At 39.7% G+C, this 21,345-nt stretch overlaps 1 protein-coding gene across 6 annotated transcripts in view; it reads left to right on the top strand.

Annotated features, from left to right (window-relative positions):
• CREM (cAMP responsive element modulator) overlaps nt 1-21,345 on the top strand; it is a 32,356-nt gene continuing 11,011 nt past the window's right edge. For 3 of the 6 annotated variants that reach the window (XM_062568892.1, XM_062568891.1, XM_062568890.1), the window contains exons 1-6: nt 1-78; nt 4,168-4,282; nt 10,959-11,105; nt 14,301-14,398; nt 14,547-14,689; nt 20,215-20,403. In XM_062568892.1, coding sequence (XP_062424876.1) covers nt 4,172-4,282; nt 10,959-11,105; nt 14,301-14,398; nt 14,547-14,689; nt 20,215-20,403 — 688 coding nt within the window. In that variant the 5' untranslated portion in view covers nt 1-78; nt 4,168-4,171. Of the gene's footprint in view, nt 79-4,167; nt 4,283-10,958; nt 11,106-14,300; nt 14,399-14,546; nt 14,690-20,214; nt 20,404-21,345 lie in introns of those variants that run through there. The other 3 variants (XM_062568894.1, XM_062568893.1, XM_062568898.1) reach the window with 2 other exon arrangements.

Below are 21,345 nucleotides of genomic sequence, written 5' to 3'. Positions count from 1 at the left end.
GTGAGGGCGACGTGCGGCTCCGCCCGGCCCAATCCCCCCCACCCCCCTGTGACGGGGGCACCACGTACGGGGCGGCGGGTGAGTGCGGGAGGGGGCGGGGACACGTGTGCGCGCAGCCCGACCCCCTGCGGGGCCGGGAGCGGGGCAGCGCAGAGGGCAGCGGCCCGCGCGGGGGCGGGGGGCGCTGTGCCGCGCCGTGCCGCGCCGCGCTGTGCCGTGCCGCGCCGCGCTGTGCCGCGCTGTGCCGTGCCGCGCCGCGCTGTGCCGCGCCGCGCTGTGCCGCGCCGTGCCGTGCCGCGCCGCCAGGCCCCGCCGCCGGGAGCGCGCTGCTCCGCGGTGGCGCACGGGAGCGCGCCCCGCGCCCGCCGCCGGGGCCGCGCCGCTGCCGTGCGCCTCGCTCCGCTCACCTCACCTCGGCGGGGAGGCCCCGAGCAGCGCTCCGCAGGCGGCGGGCGCCGCGCGGCCCTGCCTCATTGCAGCCCCAGTGCCGCGGGGGCCCTGGCCTGGGGTGGGGAGGGTGGGGGGGAGCCGGCCCGGCTCGCCCGTCGGCGGCCCCGGGGCTGCTCGGGCCGGGGAGGCGGCGGGTCAGCGGGCCCTGGGGCAGGCGCGGCGGCGGGCTCCGCGGCGGCGGGCGGGCCTGGCTGCTCCCTGCGCCCCGGGCGGCCCGAGCCCGGGCAGGAAGGCGGCAGCAGGGCATGGCGGCGGCTCGCTGAGTTGTAGGGTTCGCCGAAACCTCGAGCTTTCCGTCTGCATCCGCCGCTGCCGCGCCGAGAGCTTGGCTTAGCTTAGGGGGTGCAAGAAACCGAGTGCTGTGTTAATGCAGCTTACAGGAATAAGTTGCTATCGGAGTCTGATCTGCACTGTTGCTCATTTTACGTCATTGAATGCTGTCACCGCCTGGCTACTTCACGTAGCAAAACAGATTTTAGATTTCATAATTTAGACTTTATACTTAAAACACAAGGCTCTTCTGAAACGACTACATGCTGAAAGTTTCCACACTGTAGATGGCGGCATCACTTAGGTCAAACAGGTGTTTGTAAATTCACATCCTTGCTTTTTGGTAACTTCCCTGTGAGTAAAAGCCTTCAAAGAACTATCTAGAGCAAGGGTTGAAACATATTTCTTAGCCTTTTCCTTACAATTTCTTTGGTAGTAAGCTACCTTTGTAAATTGTTTCTGATGTACAAAGTAATGCTGAAATAAAGAAATGATTTTCTAAATGTCTCTGGGTATTTAATTAGAAAAGTCATATATTTCCAGTAGGGCCAAATTCTGCACCAATTTGCCTTCACAGTTGAAGCTCACCAACAGACATTTAATACAGTATTTTAAAAAACACTTGTAAAACAAACTGCAGTATGGGGGGAATAAAAAGATTTTTTTTTTGGTATCTCTATTTCACAAGTGTGTATTTTAATAGGGATGCTATGCTTATTTATGGAGGGAAAGTACTGAAAGGTTCGTATATCTAGGTTTAAAGGATTAGAAATCATTTAAATCACATGGACAACTGTTTCCTTTAGCTGTTATTGTCCATCAGTATTGTCTGGTCAGTGATGCTGTTCTTATCAGATGAAGAAGCTTTTGATGAAATAGATTTTCTGAGATTTATTTTGGAAAAGAGAGTAGAAAATAGATTTGCCTTTGCCTTTCTTAGGTATCCATAACATTTTTATTGTCACTGCAATGACAAAAATACAATTTTCCCTTTAAACTGAGGCTTTTCCCGCTTAAACTTGGTAGTATTTCACTCTGCCCTATGTGAAAGTTCTGACAGTGGGCCGGTGTCCTGTGTTGACTACGTAGTTTGAAATAACTTCAGGATTACAGAAAAATAATTTATAGTAGAATGCATTTTCTTGGTATACCTTCAGAAAGATAACAAACTGATGACTCTAGGAAAAAGTTGGTTTAAACTTGAAATACATATAATCCTTACAAATAGATCAGTGTTCACTGATGCTGACCTGCTGCACAGTGTCCATCACTGTGTACACATTTTATAATGTACCCTGCTTCTCTGTGAGAATATTTTCAGCCAGTAGCAGCTTATATGTGATACATGGGTTTTGGTAAGAAGTATGGATATTTCAGGGGCTGTATAAAGTGAATAAATTCAGACTATACTCCCAACTCTAGGAACAGATTGCAATGAATGTGTTGACAGTAGATATTTGTTATATTCTGTGGTGTGTGAGCTATTCTAAGGCTTATGGAGAAATGCTTAGATTAACCTGATGGAGCATTCATGTTTGAGTCTGTATGGATTTTCCAGTTTACTGAAGGAGGAACAGTTTTCCTACCTTTTAAAAAATACTATTTTTATATTGGGTACATATATTAAAAACTGGAGTGATTCAACAGGTAACCATCCTCATAAGGCAACTGTGGAGAAAAACTTATCAGTATAAAACATTCTCCTAGGAACTGCTCAAATTTTAGTGATTTTTCAGTTGATCTTTAATTCTCAAAGTACATCTAGAGAAAAATGTAACAAGACAGAAGTGTTAAAAGAGGTATTAACATAAAATACCTTCTTACGAATCTAATCTGAACTGATACTGGCATAGAATATATGACTTCTGTTGGCAGAAGAAAGAACTAATGTTAGCTCTTGAAATTTCAAATTGTGTAAAACCTGTTTGCCAACAGCTATGGTACTACAGCATCTGTGATCAGTGAAGTGCTTAAATTGCAAGGTCCTGCTGGCAATGTCGTCTATTAAATCTGGTCAGCAGATTACCATTAGAGGAATAACAAGTTTGCGATATGCTTCTCAATATTGTTTGACTAGATTCTTTTCTGACCGTGTAGGTGAACTGCTGTTTTCTTGCCTTCATTTGAGGCAAAAACAGTGGGGTTTAGGGTGTTTTTTTCTTCTTTTTTCTTTTTGTTTTGTCTCTTCAAAGAATTGGTGTGGAATATTCTGTAACACGCTCCAGAAAAGGGAGTTGAGTTTATGTTTGATTTGATTTGATGTAATTGACCTGTAACACGTAGGACCTGCTCCAGGAGCAGACTTCCTTTTCTGTCTATTCCTTGCGTAAGACCTGAGAAGAAACTTCGGTAGCTGTCAGCCAGATGAAATAGCCGAAAAAACACGCTGCAGGCTGGGTTGCTGTGCCCTGGTTGCAGTCCCTGAACCCGCTGATCCGAATCTAAGAAAGTCAGTGGGTCTTGTTTTGTTTTGTTTTTCTTTTTGCCCCCCCCCCCCGAAAGCCCCGGGACGCGTGGCGTGGCCCGTGGGGCGAGCTGCGGGGTGCGGGGGGCGCGGGAGCCCTGGGAGCCCCGGGCCCGGGCGGGTTGCCGGGGCCCCGCTTGTGACCTCACCCGGCCGCAGCTCCGCCGCTGCCGCGCGCAGGGAAGGGGCCGGGGGCCCCGCTCCTGTTTCGTGTCGCCCCCGCCTCCCATTATGACCAAGTGCGTCAAGAAATACGGAAAAACACCGGGAAGGTAATGGTCTTATACGGCGGATGGATTTGGAGGCTCTCTCCGCGGAGCTGAGACTCACAAGTTTAGTTACAGAATCACAGAATCGATAAGGTTGGAAGGGACCTCTGGAGACCACCTAGTCCAACCCCCCTGCTCAAGGAGTTGAGGGTCGTGGAGTTGTTTGTCCTGTGAAACTTAGCCTGATGTTAAAACCCGCAAAGCAAGAAGAATGGTTCCTCCGTGGGTCTTGAGCCACACACACAGTTCACAGGGAATCCAGGTGCAGATCCCAGCCTGGGATGGTGTTGCGTGAGCTTCGAGAGCGGAGCACTGGCACGTGGCTGCTGGGCAGCCGGGGCCTTGCCTGTTGGGGGATGAGGCCCCCGGGGAGCAGCTGCAGCTGGGGCTGGCGGGCGGACGTGGAGTCCTGCTCTCCGCACCGGTCAGCCCCCCTCTGCGGAGGGACCCCAGCACTCTTGTCACCTCTCTCCTGAGAACTGTTTCCAGAGTAGCTTCTCCTTGCAGCTTTCCGGAGTGGCTACACGAAGATCTGAACATGGGGGAGCAAGAAAGTATGACTTAGATTCATCTGATAATTTTTAGAGAGATGTTTTCTGTTCATTCTTAGCTCACTGCTCCAAATACATAACAGTTTGGAATTGCTCTTTTCTCTTTAGATGTCTAATACCCCCCTATACTATATTATTTACATATGTATGTACTTACCTTTAGACAAATGACCATGGAAATGGTTGAATCGCAACAGGATGGGAATGCAGTGGATTCTATGCCAGAGAGAGATGTTCAGAATCAGCCAGGCCAAAGTCAGATTTCCCCCATATCTCAGGTAAGCTGAAACATGGAAAGATAAGAAGAATCACTACAAGTGATATTCAGAACTATTACGACTTTTTATTGCTGACCATTACACTATGAATTTGTGCGAGTTTATCACGCTTTGTAAGTTCTTTTTGTTATTTAATAGAGAAAATAGTAAAAATATACTGAAAACTGCTGTATTTAACAGGGCTAATATTACATCAAGGCTGTTAAGAAGTAACACTTGTAGGAGACTGAACTTTTCAGAATGTACTGCAATGATCAGTAGGCGTATTTTTTTCATTTTCTGAGATAATTGTGTGTATTATGCAGATGAAAATAAGAGTCCTAACAGGATGAGATGGCTGCAATATCAAGTGTAGTTAAAATTTTTTTGTATCCCAAAGATGTGTTGTATGACAAAAAATGAAAAATGAATGAAAATAGTTATGGTTGTTTACTAGTTCCAGATTTTGTACAGAATGCATTTAGTCCTGCAAGCACAGTTTTAATGTTTGTTGTTGTGTTTCATCCCTGCATGTCTAATGGCAGTGTCTGGTTTTCTGAAAATGCGTTTTACTTGTTCTGTGTGGTAATTGTACTTGGATTATTTGGTAGTTAATGGAAAAAAATTAATAACAATTCTAAAACATTAAAAAGTCATCTGAAATACTCAGCCCATGAGAGAAATAATGTTGTTCTTGCTAGTGCTAAGATTCATCACATCAGAAAACTCTATAAATCCATTTACAAGGGTTTTTAGAAACCCTTTGTCAGGCCTTTGGAACTGTTTAAAAAATCAGCTTACAGAGTTTTTCAATGTCAGAGGTTACTTGGTAGGATTCTTATCCAAAGAAACAGAGGGGTCCTCAATTACTTCATACCATATATTTGGAATGTTAAATACCTGATTCTCATTATAGGTATATTTCCAAGGATGAAGGCTGCTGCTTTTTGTTGCTATTGTTTTTTTTTGTATGCAAAGAAGGTCTCCAATTATTTTTGAAGATTTTTTTCATTGTTGTTCTGTTGTCTACTGCATTTAGTTGTGGTTTTGGTACCTGCAGCACTGAGAATCTTGTTATTGTATTTTCTTGCTTTAAGAATGGAACATGGAGCCAAGAATTTTACTTTCTTTGCTCTTTCATGTCACCCTTATTTCTTCTTCCTTTCTGATGGTTCAGACTTACAGTAATGCTCACGAATAGTGATTGGATGACTTCTATGTAAAGTCTGTTAGTTTGTGCAAGAGTCTCTGAAAAAAACTGGTGTGAGTCCTGCCACTGGAGATTTTTAACATGGAACGAGACAAAGCTGTTGCTATAGCTGTGGGAGGACTTCTGTGGGGTCCCCAAGGAGAATGCCTTTTGTGTTTATCTGCACTTGATACTGGAGTACTTTCAGGTGGTAACTGGTGTGGTTCAGCCACACTGCACATGTGCCTTAGGTCTTTCAGTTAAAAGTTCTAACTCTGAACTAGTTATTGAGCTCAGTCCCAGTACCAGTCAAATGAAACAAGTGGGGTAGCCTCGAGTTTGCGTCTATCTAAGGGCTCAGGAGAAGAGAGGGAATTCCTCTTTTTGTTCAGAAGGTCTGAAGAGCTGGCTCTGACTTTTTCCAGACCTGCTTGGTTCCCATAACTCAGGTTGAAGGCCTTGGCCGTCTGCAAAAGCAGAGCTACAGGAATCAAGCTGTTCTGCGAAGAATGGCGATGGCAGGGAGCCTGTGGTCCCTGAGGGCCATGGGGCAGGGGCTGCTGGAGGCTGTAGCCTGTGGGCTGCCAGAGGTCTTGGCTGCCTGGCAGCTCCCTCGGCTGGGCCAGGCCAGGCTGGGCCGTACATTCCCCTTCCACCGTCGCAGCCGCTGTGAGGCTACCTTTCGTCCAGCAGACCCCGCTGCGGAGGAAAGGGGGAAGCCGTCGTTCTGCCGTTGGGCATGATGAGGAGGACCATGCTAGCATACTTGCCCGCCTGGCGGGCTCCGAAGGTGAAACAGTCTGTGCTAGGTGAGGGCCAAAGGCTGGCTGAGGATGTTTGCTGCCCTGCGAGGCAGAAACCCTGGTGAGGAGTAGCGATCGCCTCTCTGCTCTGTGAGGTGCGGGGTGGGCAGTAGTCCATGTTTCTGAGGGCTGTGCTGGTCCAGCGTGCCTGTGCCCTGAGCAGGGCTGAAGGGCGCCCATGGGGGAGCTCCCCCCTCTCTGTGGGTTCTGGAGGAGCGCTGTTAGGAGTAGACAGCCATTTGAAGTGACTGAGAAGCAGCTTGTTCCAGCTTGTAATCCTTTTTCTCCACTAACTTTCTTGCAACTGTGCAGGAATAAGGACGAGAAGGAATGACTTGGCTCTTACCAAGGGGTGGAAAATGCCTTTTTGCTACAAGTGAGGGTTGCTGCTTGGGCATTGTGTTTGTTTTTGTTGTTGTTTTTAGCCAGATATTTTTTCAACATTGGTTTTGTTCAGTCAGAAGTAAAACATTTTAATGGATTATTTTTCAATATTCACTTTGCTGCTCTCTGTATATTACTTTGGCCAGGGAATGACTAGCAAAATACTGAAACATACAACTGCATAGGAGTTGTAACATTTCACATAGCACGTGTTTCCTGGAGTTACGGCTTTTTAGAAAAATACTTTTTGTTTTTCCCTTTTCAATCTTACGTTCTTGATGGGTTCTTCTTTGAATCACTTTTTGGCTTTGTTGTGTCCTGTCTATTAGTAGAGCTGTGTCTGCTGTATTGGTCTGAGACATGGTCTGTTGACCTCTCAGTGTTTGCCCTAGACCAGGCGTGGGTCAGGATTTACGGTGATAACTGCTGTCAGAGCGAGCTGTGAGAGCTTTCTGGATGGGCACTTTCAGAAGCCTGGAGCACACAGCCATTGCAAGTTGAGACTGTTCAGATTTAGCACTTCAGGGATATCCTCCTTGTAGGCCCTCAGCACCAAATTTAATACTTTAAATGTTGCTTCTGAGGAACTGAGCACCATAGAAGTTTGCCACGAGGTTAGTCCTATTGCTTGAAAACTAGCCTGGCCAAATGCAGGTCCAGAGCATCTAACAAAGTTAAAGTTTTCTGAACTTGCTGCTTTGCCACCATTTTGTTTGTACCTCAAGTGTATCCGGTCACCAGATGGCTGAAATTAGCTTAACTTTGTCTTCCTTAAAACTAGGTGTTCCCTCTTTGTCATTAGCTTTGGAACTGACAAAAACTCCCCTGTCTTCAGCCTTTCTTTATAGAGCTACTCATAGAGGTGCCAGTGTGTGGTGAGTCCTGCTCTTTTATAAGGTGAATCCTGGATGGGTTTGCTCTGCCTTTCCCTTTTCCAGTAGTACTTCTCACATACTTCTGGAATCCTTGCAGTGCCTGGTTTCTACACCTGAGAGGGAAATCTGATTGAATTAGGCACCATGTACTTCATGGTAGCCATGTTCGCAGTACGAATGCTTCCAAGTAACCTCTGCAGAATTCTATGGGGAAAAGTTATCTGACCTTGAGTGGCAAGGGATGCGAACATCCACAGTATAACTGTTCAGATCTTTCATGCGTATTGAGGTTAGATAACTCCCACGTAACCTCTCTCTTTGAATGAATGCATGCCTCAGCATGGTGATTGTTCTTGATCCTTTTGCTTGCTGCTTTGTTCTCTACTTTTTCAAGAGGGAGGCACATGTATTTCCTACCATGTAAAGTATGGAACCAGGCCAGCATAACAGAATGTGTGGTTGGTATTTTTTAAAGCCATCAGGCTTGACTGTTGTACAACTAGAAGGTTCGACCCCAAAATAACATTACGAGATCCAAACTCTCTGGCCATTGCCAGGGAGAAAAATCTTACACTGTCTGACCACATGCTTAATGAGTTAAGTTTCTCCCTGACCCTCCATTTACTGAGTTGCTTCTGTGGGTTGTTTTCAATCATTATGCTAGACAGCCCTTGAAATAATGATGTTATAAGTAGCATTGCTCATCATTGATGTCTGAAAGTAATTTTTTTGCCAAGGATGTTTCAGTCAGTGTTTATGCGTGAGTAACCTGATAGCCTCAAATGTCAAAAGATTCTGGTATTTCAGTCCAGGAGGATACAATTTGAAAATAATGCAAAGTGAAATGTTAATTTAAAAATATTTTAACAGTTTTAATATTTATATTAAAATTATATTAAAATTAATATTTATAGAAATACAAAATGTGAGACTGAAAAATTTTAAAATCTCAATTATAGAAAATAAACCTAATGCAAAAGAATTATAGATTTAAAACATAGCTCATAGGTGTTACAGTAACAGGAATTTGTGCATTGTGTAATTTCCATATCTTTGTGGAACTTAGCAAATTGTGATCAAATCAAATTATCTGTTTGAATGAAAATAGGAAACAAGCAAATAACTTCTGATTTCATTAAATTTTAAAAGTAATGTTGTCTATTCCGCCGTTTCCCCTCCATTAATCTCCTATCTGAATTAAAGGGGACAAAGCATTTTCTCACGTTCAGTTGTAAACTTCAGTCTAGAAGAGTATTAGCTGAGTTTTGGATTTTTTTTTCCCCCTTACATAGTTAGACTGAATAAGGAGCATTCAGTTGAATGCAATGTTTTTTAATCTTGAATGCTGAATAGCTTCCTGATTATATGTGTCTTAGTATTGTGTACTAAACACAGAAACTAATAAACTGTTGTTCTTGTTGTATTGTTTTGTGTGTGTCGTACTCCGAACATTCTTTCGGCTACACTAGAGTATTGTATCAGATTACTGCTATCTTTTGTGAGAGCTGCAAATTGAAAGGTTTGGTGAAATTGTCTTCGTAATGTGCTTTGAAAAGTTAGTATGCTTTGTAATGCTTACACTGGCTCCAGGTTCTTTCCTTGAAGCTTGAGGCCTTGGTGATGTCAGCTTTGCCTGACAAAAAAATGGATCATACTCTTCAGATCTTCAAGACTTTGTAGATCTCAGTCTCAAAAATCTGTTTCTTAGTAGTAGTGGTAATGTTTATTTTATTAATTGGGAAGAAGGTTTCTGTGCCCCATTTATGTGCTGCCACTTAATACCATTTAAGGAATAATTGTTTCCCTTTACAGGTTAGAAATGCCCTCAATTGTTTTATTTCCTGAGAATCTGTTCAGTTTCCTGTAAGAGCTGAAGAATTATGTAGTGATTGTCGACAAGATCCTGTCTCTGTTTCCTAGAAACAGTGTTTCTTGAAGATAATTTGAGCCAACATCTGGTCTTTTTGATAATGGTGCATCTTAATAGTCATTAAAAACTTTCTCTTGCCTCAAGAAAAGAATCTTTCCCAGACGAGTAGTGACTTATGGATCAAAAATAAAAGCGTCTTTAATACTTGGAATGTAAAAAAACTATCTTCAGTGTGAATATAGAAAAAATACAAACATTTTCTAACAACTTTTTTGAATTCAGCATTTTGTCATGTTTTCTTGTCACTGTCATCTCTTTTATCTTCTAGTACTTGCAAATTTATTACGGTATTTTGCATTAGCAGATGATCTCTATTTTCACGAGATACATTTTTTGACTGAGAACCAAGCCAGGAAGGAGAAAATATTAGACTTTCAGATAAAAACTGATGATTCATTCTTGTACATGTAGAACATAGAAATAAGGATTTTTAATTCAGTTCACTTTGAATTTCTGAAAAACACGAACAGTGTTTCTTTATTTTATAGCCTTGATGTTGTTTGTCATTTTCTTCTATTTCTTTTCTCTCTTTGTCTGAGTTTAGAGATGTCTTTTCATAGAGAAACTGAGATCTGTCATAGACCTTTCCCTTTGCTTCAGTATTTGTTTCTGTTAATAAATTTAACAGTTCTAGCATAAATACTGAGCTGTTTTGTAGTCCATAGTTGTTTTAACTATTTCTTAACCCATTCATCCTCTGGATACAGCTAGCTAAGAGGCAAAGGCTAGGTAAACCTGTGTGCTCTAAAATTTTACCAGACAAGAAGGCTGAGGGGGGCAGATGTATTTCTAAACAGAACAGGGATACCATTGTTTTTTAAGCTGTTCTAGCTTTGAAGAAGATTGTTCTGATCTGTCCTTTATTTTTGTTGTTGTAGCAAGGTTCTGCTGTGCACCAGCTCAGTTTTTCTTGATACACATAACGAAGATTTACTTTAAACTAGAAAATTTCACAAATCCAGAAATGGTTTTATTCTAACAACTATTTTGCTATCCAAAAAGTAATGTCTCAAGACAGCTGTCTGAAGAGCAAAAGTTGAAGCTAAACTTTTAGTTTTAAAGAAACAAAGCAACCCCGAAAAGTTTTGGACTTCTCTGAGTTAAGCATATTCTACCCTTTGTGTTGTTGCAGCTACATATCACTTCAATGTACACTGATATTTCTGGTTACACATCTTAAGCTTTTTGCTGATCTTCATGCTGGAGACAGCAGATTTGGTCTTTGATAACTCAGGCTTGCTTTTAATCAAGAAAAAAAGTTGAAATCTCTGGAAAATATAAAGAAAAAAGACTCACAGTTTTATATGTGACATTTTAAGCTTTCAGTTACTCATTTGGAAAGATACATATTAAAGCTTTACTAGTAAAGCTAGTTTATTTCTGTGTGTGATAATTACACACATGTAAGCTCTTTTAAATTTGATATCAAAACCAGTTTGTTTTAGTATCACATCTAAAAGCATTTGCTGAAATCTTCAGGCATGTTACTTAAACATGATGATTGTAATTTTTGCAGGTTTCTGTAGCTGCATCAAGTGCTGGAAGAGGATCTCCAGCTGTAACTCTAGTGCAGTTGCCTTCTGGTCAAACTGTTCATGTCCAGGGTGTCATTCAAGCCACACAGCCCTCAGTCATTCAGTCACCACAAATACAAGCTGTTCAGGTTAGCTCTTTTATTCTTATGTTTTCATGAATATTTGGTCTCTTTCCTGCCTCCCCTTCAGTTTCTCTTCATTCTTACCAGTGTTGAAAGTTATAATAGGGGGTGTGGAGGGTGGCAAACTGCCAACTGATAGCAGCCCTACAAGCATTGTGTAGCCATTTCTTAATACTTCCTGTTTATCTCTAACAAATTGTTGTCTTAGAACAGCAAATTTGTGTAATAACGTGATCCTATTTCAGTGTGTCTTGCAGTTTCTCTCTTTTATGTTCTGTTCTACGAACATCATTGTTTCTAATGATACTACAAACTTGTAAGTTTGCAAGTCTCTTATATTGTATTTTTGAAGCACATCTGGATATAATGCAAGCATTATAGTTTAAATTATTCCTTATTGTTTTAAGCAGGCTCTGCTGAAAGCATCTGGTATTGCTTTTTGTGGGCAACTTCAAAATAAACATTTATTTGTCAAATCTTTGCAAGTGTAAAGGGACTAGTACAAAATCCAAAGGATTTTCAGAGCTTTTCAATAGTGAAAAATACCAGATGCTTATCTTGCACCATTTTGAAAATGCCTGGGGTTCTCCTTTGTGTCTTCCTTGTAGATAGGAATGCTTTTGTCCCAGTTTTCTTAAAATCCAGTTGTGAAATGGCAGCTGAATTGCTTCTTGCAAGCAAAATTGATGTCTCAGATAAGAGAGGCTATATGCCAGTGACGTAGGAATTGCTTTACTTGCAGTCATTGCGACGTATTAAGGAAAGACAAATGTGTTGTCAGAAGTCTTCCTGAGAAGCTATCTTTAATGTTGAGACTTCTTAGTAGCTTTCAACTGTAATAGAGATGCCATATATAATTATGATATTTGTCTCAGATAGAGGTTAGAAAAAAAGAATACAAGCTTGGTCAGATGTTCAGTGCTTTATTTGTGAATAATAGATGTAGATGATGGAACCTGATAAGGCTTTGAAGTTGTAAATTGCTGTTGAAACAGGGATGATATATGGCAAAAAAAGTTTGGTTCAATTTAAGTCAAATCAGAGTATTCAGATTGCCTTCTGGAATTTTCAGCTGTGATTTACCAGAGAGTGAACTTTGTCAAATAAACATACTATAGTCATTTCCAATTTCTGTCACTGTTTTACTTCAGTTCAGCATAGTCAGGACAAAGATGCAAAAATAGAGTATTTGCTCCACAGCCTGCAAGGAGGAATTTCTCCAGAATCTCTTGCCAGCTGCTGCTATTTCTTAGGGAAGCAGAAATCAACTTTTTATTGTGTTGCGCAAACTCTGGCTTTCTTGCCTTTCCCAAAGGAGTAGAGATGGGAGAGTCATGTTCTGATTAATACTGACGAGTTCTAGGTTTTCGCTTTGATTTCAATTTGCCGTCCTTAATGGCAAATAAGGTGACCCTAGCAGAAGGGCTTCATAGACGCTGTAAAATGCTTGTAAAAGGCTCCATTACAGAGTTTGCTGTGGCTGTCCTGTGATCGTCTTAAGTATTTTTTCCTGCCACCTGGCATTTCCTCCTGTTCATTTGCCGTTATCTTGGTCTCCTATCTCTGCCAGACAGTGGGAGACTTGGAAAAATAGTACAAGTTCACTTAAAAAAAAAAAAAAAAAAAAAAAGCCAAAGAAACCCGAGGGCTGACGATATAGCCAGTGTGACCTCTCCCTCACACACCTGCAGCTTTAAACAGGAAGGCAATTTAAACTTTGTTTTTGTTGCTTTCTGGATGAAAAAATGTTTATCGGGATCATGTTCTTCACCATTTTGTTGTTGTTTCACTTCTAAAAAGGTTTGTAATTCAGATTATTTGACTTTTGTGCTTGCTTCCCCCCAACATTTCAGGTATTGAGAGATTAACATGAGCTTGAACTTAAATGCGGTCAAAATTAAATTCTCAAATGTGTTCTCAAAATTCCCTGATGGCCAGGAAAAATGGCAATGGCTTTATTCTGTTAGCCTTGTGAATGTGCTTGCTTGCTATTAGAACAAGTTGAAATGTTAAATTTTTCTCTTCTGTCCTTATTAAAAGCTTTGAAATCTTTTGAAGTCTCTTCATTTTTTCTTCATTTCTTAAAATGCATAAATTTCATTGCTATTTCCTTCCTCTCTTCCCAAATTACTGTTCCTGACTCTTTGGGCTGTCTTCAAGAACTAGGGGTGGCTATTGGAAACTCTTACTGGCACGGGAAGGTTTCAAGGCACTAAGATCCTGTTTTACTACTATTTCTCCTAGGACAAATACTTTTTTTTTTTCTCTCTGCAGAGAGTTCTGTTTTCAGATAGGGTACCCAGGCACTTGGCTGTGTAATATTGTCTTGGTTTTGAAGGTTTATGCCATAGGCTGGAAGATAGGTGATCCACAGTTAGATCACCATAGAGCATTGGAGAGAAATGTTACTATGAAGATCTGTTTGCATTGGTCCATGCTCTGAAAATAAGAACCCAAACTGCTCAAAGCCTGTGTGTGTCTCATAGATTTAAGTAGTCAAATGAATCAAAAAACAGCACATTTTTCTTGTTCAGTAGTCACTTTCAGTTCTATATAATACATTTGCTGGCAAAGGTTATGATTCTGCTCCAGGTTGCAATTTCTTTTTTGGGTAATTATAAGGGAAAAGAACTTACAAAAATAATACTAATAAAGTTATGAGAAAATGAGACATTGTGGATTTGTCAAAAATTTCTAGAACTTGAACAGTATTACTAAGCTATGTATTTGTATGTATGAACATGTATTGATAAGTGTAATTATAAGTGTGTATTTTAAATAAACTTTTCTAAATACTTTTGTGTGCTGTGGTTATAAAGACTTTTTTTGTTGTATATTAGTATTTAAGGTATCAGTGCAGCATTCTGTGTTTTAAATGTTTAAATGTTACTAAATTGCATACTGTTATATTTAAAGATTTTTTTTATTTGCACTACTTCTTTCTTGATGACATTCAGAAAAATATAATCTAGATTATTTTGTTTTTTTCCAATGAAGGATGTCATCTTAAGTGCCTATAGTGTTGTTAACCTCATAATTTGTTATTTGCTGTACGAAAAGAAGTCCAAGGTCACATAACCTATGATAAATACATGCATAAACCTCCTGATGTGAAAATGAAAGGAATTTTTAAAACCAATTTTTACTAACTTTTTTTTTAATTGAATGAAGTTATGAATTTCAGAAACTTTGCTATTACAGGTAGCACCGATTGCAAATGCAGATGAGTCTGCAGAATCAGAAGGGATAATTGATTCTCAGAAACGTAGGGAAATACTTTCAAGAAGGCCTTCGTACCGGTAAGGATTTCTTGTTTTTGTGGGTTTTGTTGTTTTTTAAAGGTAGCTTATACATTATGTCAAAACTGTCTGATAAAAGCTAGTGACTTAGTTTTCTCATGGATATGGAATTTTAAATACCTATAAAATTGTTTATATTCTGTTTTAGAAAAATTTTGAATGAGCTCTCTTCAGATGCTCCTGCAGTCCCGAAAATCGAAGAAGAAAAGTCAGAAGAAGAAGGAGCGCCTTCTGGAATTCCTGCAATGGCTGTGCCAACCAGCCTGTATCAGACTAGCACAGGGCAATACAGTATGTTTGCAAATATACTGCATAGTGTTGCAATACATATGTAGGAGCAATTTTGTTTCCAAAAAATTTCCATAATGAAATAGAGGTGTTGAAGAAGAAGAATAAGAGAGCTCTCTGTATTTCTAATAATTTTGTTTTTTATATTTGATTTCTCCTAAAATGGGCGTGACAAACTTCTAGTCTGTTGTAATGATTGTTGATTGCTAAGCTTACAGTCTCTCTAGAACTCTGTTCTGTATTAAAAATGCAGAGGTGAGGCTTGGGTGAAACAACAAATGTTAGTACAGAGTTATCTTTTATACAAATGTTCAATGTTATAAATTACTGCAGATCCACATTACTGTGATTTCCTCTGTATTAGTGTTACATGAATTGACAATTAGGGACTTCTTTAAAATGTAAGGTTGGAGGTTTTTTTTTTTTTTTTTTACTTCGAATTTGCTTTTTTTAAAATGTCCCATCTCTCTTCCTCGCCAGTGTTCAAGGAAGGTTAGAGTATGAATCTTTTTCTACTTTGAATTTTCTTTCTGTAATGGGCCCTCTCTCTCTCCCTTGCCAATGCTCAAATCTTAACATTGTATTAACTGTGGAATTAACTGCAAGTTGTGATCTTTTCATCCAAACACTAGTTAAAAGTTAGATTCACAATTCCAGTCTATAGATTTTTGAATTCTTGAGTTTATTTCGAAAGCATTGAAAAGCGTTCCTGATAGTTTTGTTGGGAGGGAATCTGAGGGATTATCATCCAAGGAAATCATTTCCAGTAACTTCTTTTCCAAGTTTGTAGTGGATAAAGCCTCACTCCTTATTGTGTTATTTTTCTCATGTCTTTTCATGTGGAGACACATTGAAATGTAGGTATTTTTCCTATAATGTAATGACAGGAAAATTGCAAAAGGATAGTTGTTTTCTGAAACATTTTTGAGAACACAGGAAGTCTATTAACAATTGACAATGGAATATTGAATAGGATAGAATGGCTCTCTAAAAGTTATATTGTAGTTACTGTTAGAATACTTCAGAGTTATTTTTAGTTTGTCCAACCAGAGGCCAGTTATCAACTCTGAGAAAGAAGAATTTGCATATAGTATTACCCACCCTCCTGCATACAAATAATTTTGCCTGGGTGTCCTGAGCTGCTTTTTTTGCCCTTTCTGTAAGGTGTGGACATAAATAAATGTCTGCGTCATGATGTCAGGTATCTCAAGTGCTCTTTTCCCCAGACTTCTGATCTTCCTTGACATTCATCCAATCCAGGATCTAGCATATACACTTGACCAAACTAAGTTCTGTTCTTCAAATTTTAAAGGAATTTTTGTTGTTGTTGGATTGGGTTTACTTCCGAAGAAAAAGAAAAGCAATATTGGGCTTAAAAGGAAAGCTCTGTATTATCTATACTCTGTACTATGTTCTTGTGATTCTTCAAACCTTTAGGCTTTCTAAGAAATTAGGATTTAGGATTTCTTAATCATAGATTCCTCTGGGAAACCAGACTTGTACTTTTATTAGTTACACTTTGTAAGGAGACCATTCTCATTTCTTAATCCAAGGCAGTTTAAATTTGAAAATAAGTATAAATTATAGTGATGGGAAAGCATATAAAAGAACACTGAAAGTATCATCAGTTTTTTTCCCTTGTTCAAAGTTATTTACTCTTGAAAAATCAAACAGGAGAGAGCATCACCAACAACATGCTTAAGTTAACAGAGTCCATAAAAATTAATTATATCTAATTTATCTTAATTTAAACTTGGCTTTAGTGTGAGCTAAGTGTAGAATAGTTCAGTTTTATGCTATTTGTTCTCTGAATAAGTTTTATTCATAGCCTAAAGTATGTGCTGTGAATTTAGGACAATTTAATCTATAAATACTTTATTAAATAAGTTCTCTACAGTATTCAGTAATGAGGCACTACTTCAAGATGGAGTGTCAGCCTTCATAGGCCCTACTCATCATGGCTTACGTGCTTTGTTTTGAGAGCTTTGTCTTCCTGGAAATGACTTCATTACCCAAATTATTAGCTCATTATTTTTTTTTTTAGCTCACTTGTGTAAGTTGAAATGCCCTATACCTTTTGCTGCAATGAATTCTTTGTTACCTCTATGCCTAGTTAGGAAAAATTTCATCAAAATGTTTCTTAGGATGCTATTTGTTACCCTTGAAGTTTCTGCTTGCCAGAAAAGTTAGATTTAAGGCTGAGTCCAGGCTGCAGCAAGGATGGGCACCTACTGTTAAGTATTAGTGGAAGGAGTTTTAATTTGGAACCTACCAAAGAGAGCCTGGCTGTTAACTTCTAGTCTTTCTGCTTTTGGGCACAGCTTTGCAGCATTTTTGGGCAGCTTCATTTCCTTGTGATCCACAGGAACTGCTATCAGATAAATCCAGGAACACTGTAGGAAATCTCAGGATATCAGTGTGGATATGTTACAGAAGGCCTCTGCATGTATCTTTCATCTTTACCTCTCCTATCAATAACTCTTTACCTCAGCTTATCACTGTTGTATCTGTTCTTGGCCAGTACTGGTTGCGTGGGTTCTCTTCTGTAGGCATCTTGGGTGGCTTGGGTAGTTTAAGCATAAAGCTTTTACAAATGCCCATGTTCATGAAGAGCTTGTTGTGCAGTTTCACTACAGCAGTCTGTAGCATGACCTGGTTTAAAACAGGTATTTCGTGCTACTTAGCTTGCTAATTGCTTGTTTTCTCCCCTATATTGTACGGGACAGGCAATTTGGAAATAGATTGATATTTGAAAAGATCATCTTGACCATCCCAGCCTCTGGAAGACTGGGATAATTATTTTGGGGAGAATTTCATAAATAATCTTATCTGACAAAGACACTTGTTTCTGTTAGCAGGAATTTTAGCTAGTCTTTGTTTACTTTTTTACCAACCAGTGTAGCATGTTGCCATGGCTGTGGTTCTGAATGGCTTTTTCCTCAGAGCTTCTTAGCTTTGGCTTATGAGACCAGACAGACTGATGGACATGACCAGCTAGATAAAATATTTTTCCCAGTTACCTTCACCAACATTTATGTTGACCTTTCTATAATGGGAGTTGATAGTTTTTCATAAGGCAGGTCTTATACATAAGCCATATAACCTGAGTTGACTGGAAAACCACTCTGGCTGTAGCTTTGTCATATTGGTTATTAAATATATAGAAAAATTGGTTTGCCTCCTCAGTGTGATGGTCTGAACATGCAAGAGTTGTTTGTGCTGTTGGAGTGTGTGAATCAGTCCCCTCCCACTCCCTCCTCCTCTTTTTTTTTTGCATGCCTGTGCATATCATGGTGTTTGTTCTGAAACAGTGCATGGGAAATTAACACTTGCTTTAACTAACCAGGACAAGTTTTTAAAAGCTGGAGAACTAGGAAATCCTTTTGATAAAGAAAGGTTTAGTTGTTTTCCCGTGCTTTGGAAAGGAGGGAAGGATCTGATCTGTTTTTCTGAATTAGAGCTGTTTATCACAGTCAGAGAATGATGTTAGTAGTATTACTAATCTTTGGTCCTAGCTAGAAGATAAAATACCACTTACCTCTGCCTTTACGATAAATAAGTCTAGGGGTTGTCTGGAAAAATCTTGTGTTCTTCATAGAAGTCACAGTTTCAAGTAGAGCTGTATCACAGTGAATGTCTGTACAGTGGTTGAGATTAAGATGGTGAATGAATGGAGAGGGAGTTGTTCTGGTAATGCAATAGAAATCAATCCTGTACAGGAGATAACTGTAGAAATTAATCTGTTGCTGTTTGGAAAGCACTGGATTGTGGTCTGAATAAATAATTGCAGTACAGCTGTGATGTAACTGTCCACCCAGGTTCTCTGTGGAGCTGCGCTGATGCTTTACTGCTCAGGAACCCAACCTGACTTTTTTTTTTTATGTGGTATGGTACTGTAATGGTATAGACATGGTATAGTCTTTGGTGCTAGCTCTGTGCGAGGCAGCATTCGAATGTGTATACTTCAGTTTCTCTGGGGAGTGGAGGTGACAAATTCTGCTGGAAGCTTGTATGCTGCTGGGAACCCACTACTGTCCTGGACATCACAAAAGAAGAAATGACAAATTATTTTTCTTAGTTCTCTCTCTCTCTCCTCCACCCTCTCCCAAAATGGGATGCTTTCTGCATTGGAGGCCAGACAAAAACAGCAACTTACTCCATTTTTCCTAATGCTTTATGGAACTTGCATGTAGTGCATGTAGTGCGCAGCCAGTTCCTACGTAATGCCCCACATGACACTACTCCAAGCGTGAGACTGAAGGTCATCCTGATCTCTGTTGCAGCAGTGCAGGTGGGGCTCAGTACTTCATTCAGTGCGCTGCATGAGAGGAATTTCTTTCTAAAAAATAAAAAAAAAGAAAGAAAAAAAAAGAAAAGGGAAAAAAAAGACCAATTTAGTTGCTGGTAACTGACCGCTTTGGTAGATAACTCTACTTTCAAAATGTTACCTGAGGCTCTAGTAATTATTTAGTATTCAATTTGCAGATCACCTCAGTGATTGTATCATGTTGCATTTCAACATAACCTACTTTTCTCAAGTGTCTATCTCCAAAACTCATTTGGGGTCTTACAAATTGTACTCAGATGACCGAAGGAGCTGAAACTTCAAGAATATCAGCAAATATTGTGAACCGGAGAGTGAAATTGAAGGAGCTGACAGTCCTGAATCTGTACTTACATAATGACTTTTAAACTATCTTGGGCCATTTAAAATACATTGATGATTGTTGTGGCTTAAATATTTTCTGAGGTAGAAATAAGTTTGTTACTTTGTGAGAACTAGATTCTCTTCTCAAAGTTCCGGGAGTGTATTTCTGCTCTTGACCAGGATAATGATAATTTTAGAAGGAATTAACAATTAACCTCTCTAGGGAATTTGATTTTGTGTAAGTGTTTAATCATTATGAACCCTGAGATTGCATGTTATGAGTTTATATGGGGAAAATATATTTCTTGTATTTTTGACCACATAGGAAGAAACATTGTACTCTTTCTCTTTTTTTACATAAGTATCAGACTACTTACACCTTTATAAAACTTGAAAAAAAAAACCTGTTGGCCTAAACTTACACCTTACACTAAGGAAACGAAGAATGTGAATGCCAGATGTCCATTTTTTTCTTTTACATGAGGGAGTTGATAAATGTAAATCTTTAAAGTAACTTCTTTTTTAAAAAGTTTGAAACCACAGGGTACTCTGTTAGACTGATTGGAGCTTCAAGTCTTTTTTTTTTTTTTTTTTATCTTCTTTCTCCCTCCTTCCCAGACCATTATTTGTCCATGCAGAAAGCATAGCAAATGTGTGGAACATTGCTTTCTCTATCAGACACAAATGGCATGTACTATAAAACATGTTTTATATTTGTGAAAGTCAAAATTAACGTTGTACAGATTTTATTATACAACTGCTCTTTAAGTAGAGAGCTGGCCAGGAGCCCTTTCTGACAATGTTTATTTAAAGGAGATGTGCTTTAGCATGTTATGTATCTTTTTGTATTGCCTAATCTCTCTCTTCTTTTTATGTTTAGTTGCCATAGCTCAAGGTGGTGCGATCCAGATTTCTAATCCATCCTCCGATGGTGTCCAGGGACTGCAGACGTTAACAATGACAAATTCGGGAGCTCCTCAGCCGGGTGCTACTATTGTGCAATATGCAGCACAGTCAGCTGATGGCACACAACAGTTTTTTGTTCCTGGAAGCCAAGTTGTTGTTCAAGGTACATTTTATTAGTCTACTGTATTTTAGGTTACTTTTATAAAAAAAACCCACCTTTTCTTAGAGGGATTTTGTGTTCATAATTATTATATAATAAAAGAGATGCCATAAAAAGATGGCAGATAATTAGCCTTAGGAGGAGACTGAGTTTCTGTGTTCAGTAAAGCAGCTATTTTGATTTAAAAAGCTATGAAGAGGAAATGACAGGATGAAATCGCATTCTGCTTTGAATTATCTTGTCTAGGCTTTTAAGACATGTTTAATTGCAGTAAAGGTGCTGTTACAGTTAAAACGGAAATGCTGAGGCTGCATAATTGCATTTCATTTAGTATATGAAACTAATTTGTTTTTTCAGCAGTTTATCAGTGTTCACACAACACAAATCTGAAGCTATTTAGGCAGTTGTAAGGAAATATTTAGGGCAAGTTTTCCTTCCAATTAATGACTCTTGTGCTTACTAGGAAGGATGGGACATGAGATCTTGCTTGAAGCTCGTTTTCACACAGAAGAGACCTTTGCAAGCCCTATTAAAAAAAAAAGTATACATGCGCATTGAACTGTGAACGGTGAATTCTTAAACCTTATTGTAGATTATGCAGATATTTTTTAGCTTCCTCTGCTGAGGCAGATTGAGAGCCAATGGTATCTTGGATCCTTATCAAGACAAGGGAAAGTAAGGTTGGGATTAGGGTAATACTGAGGAAAGCCGTGAGAGATGGGAAAGAGATTTCTATATGGAGACACTAAATTAGTGCTACCATGGAGGATTTATTTTCTTTCTTTTTATCAATGCAGAGAAGTACAGTAGGATGTCTGGATGAGGGCGCTTTCTTAAACTAAGATGACTATCTTAAGTAGACTTTGAGAACAGCTGGGAGACCTTTAAATGTGTATTCACAGATGGAGTGAATGTCATCGACTAAATGTGGACACAGATATCTGA

This window comes from Rhea pennata, chromosome 2 (assembly GCF_028389875.1).
Source record: "Rhea pennata isolate bPtePen1 chromosome 2, bPtePen1.pri, whole genome shotgun sequence".
Lineage (NCBI taxonomy): Eukaryota > Metazoa > Chordata > Aves > Rheiformes > Rheidae > Rhea > Rhea pennata.
This window is presented reverse-complemented; position numbering and strand designations above follow the sequence as displayed.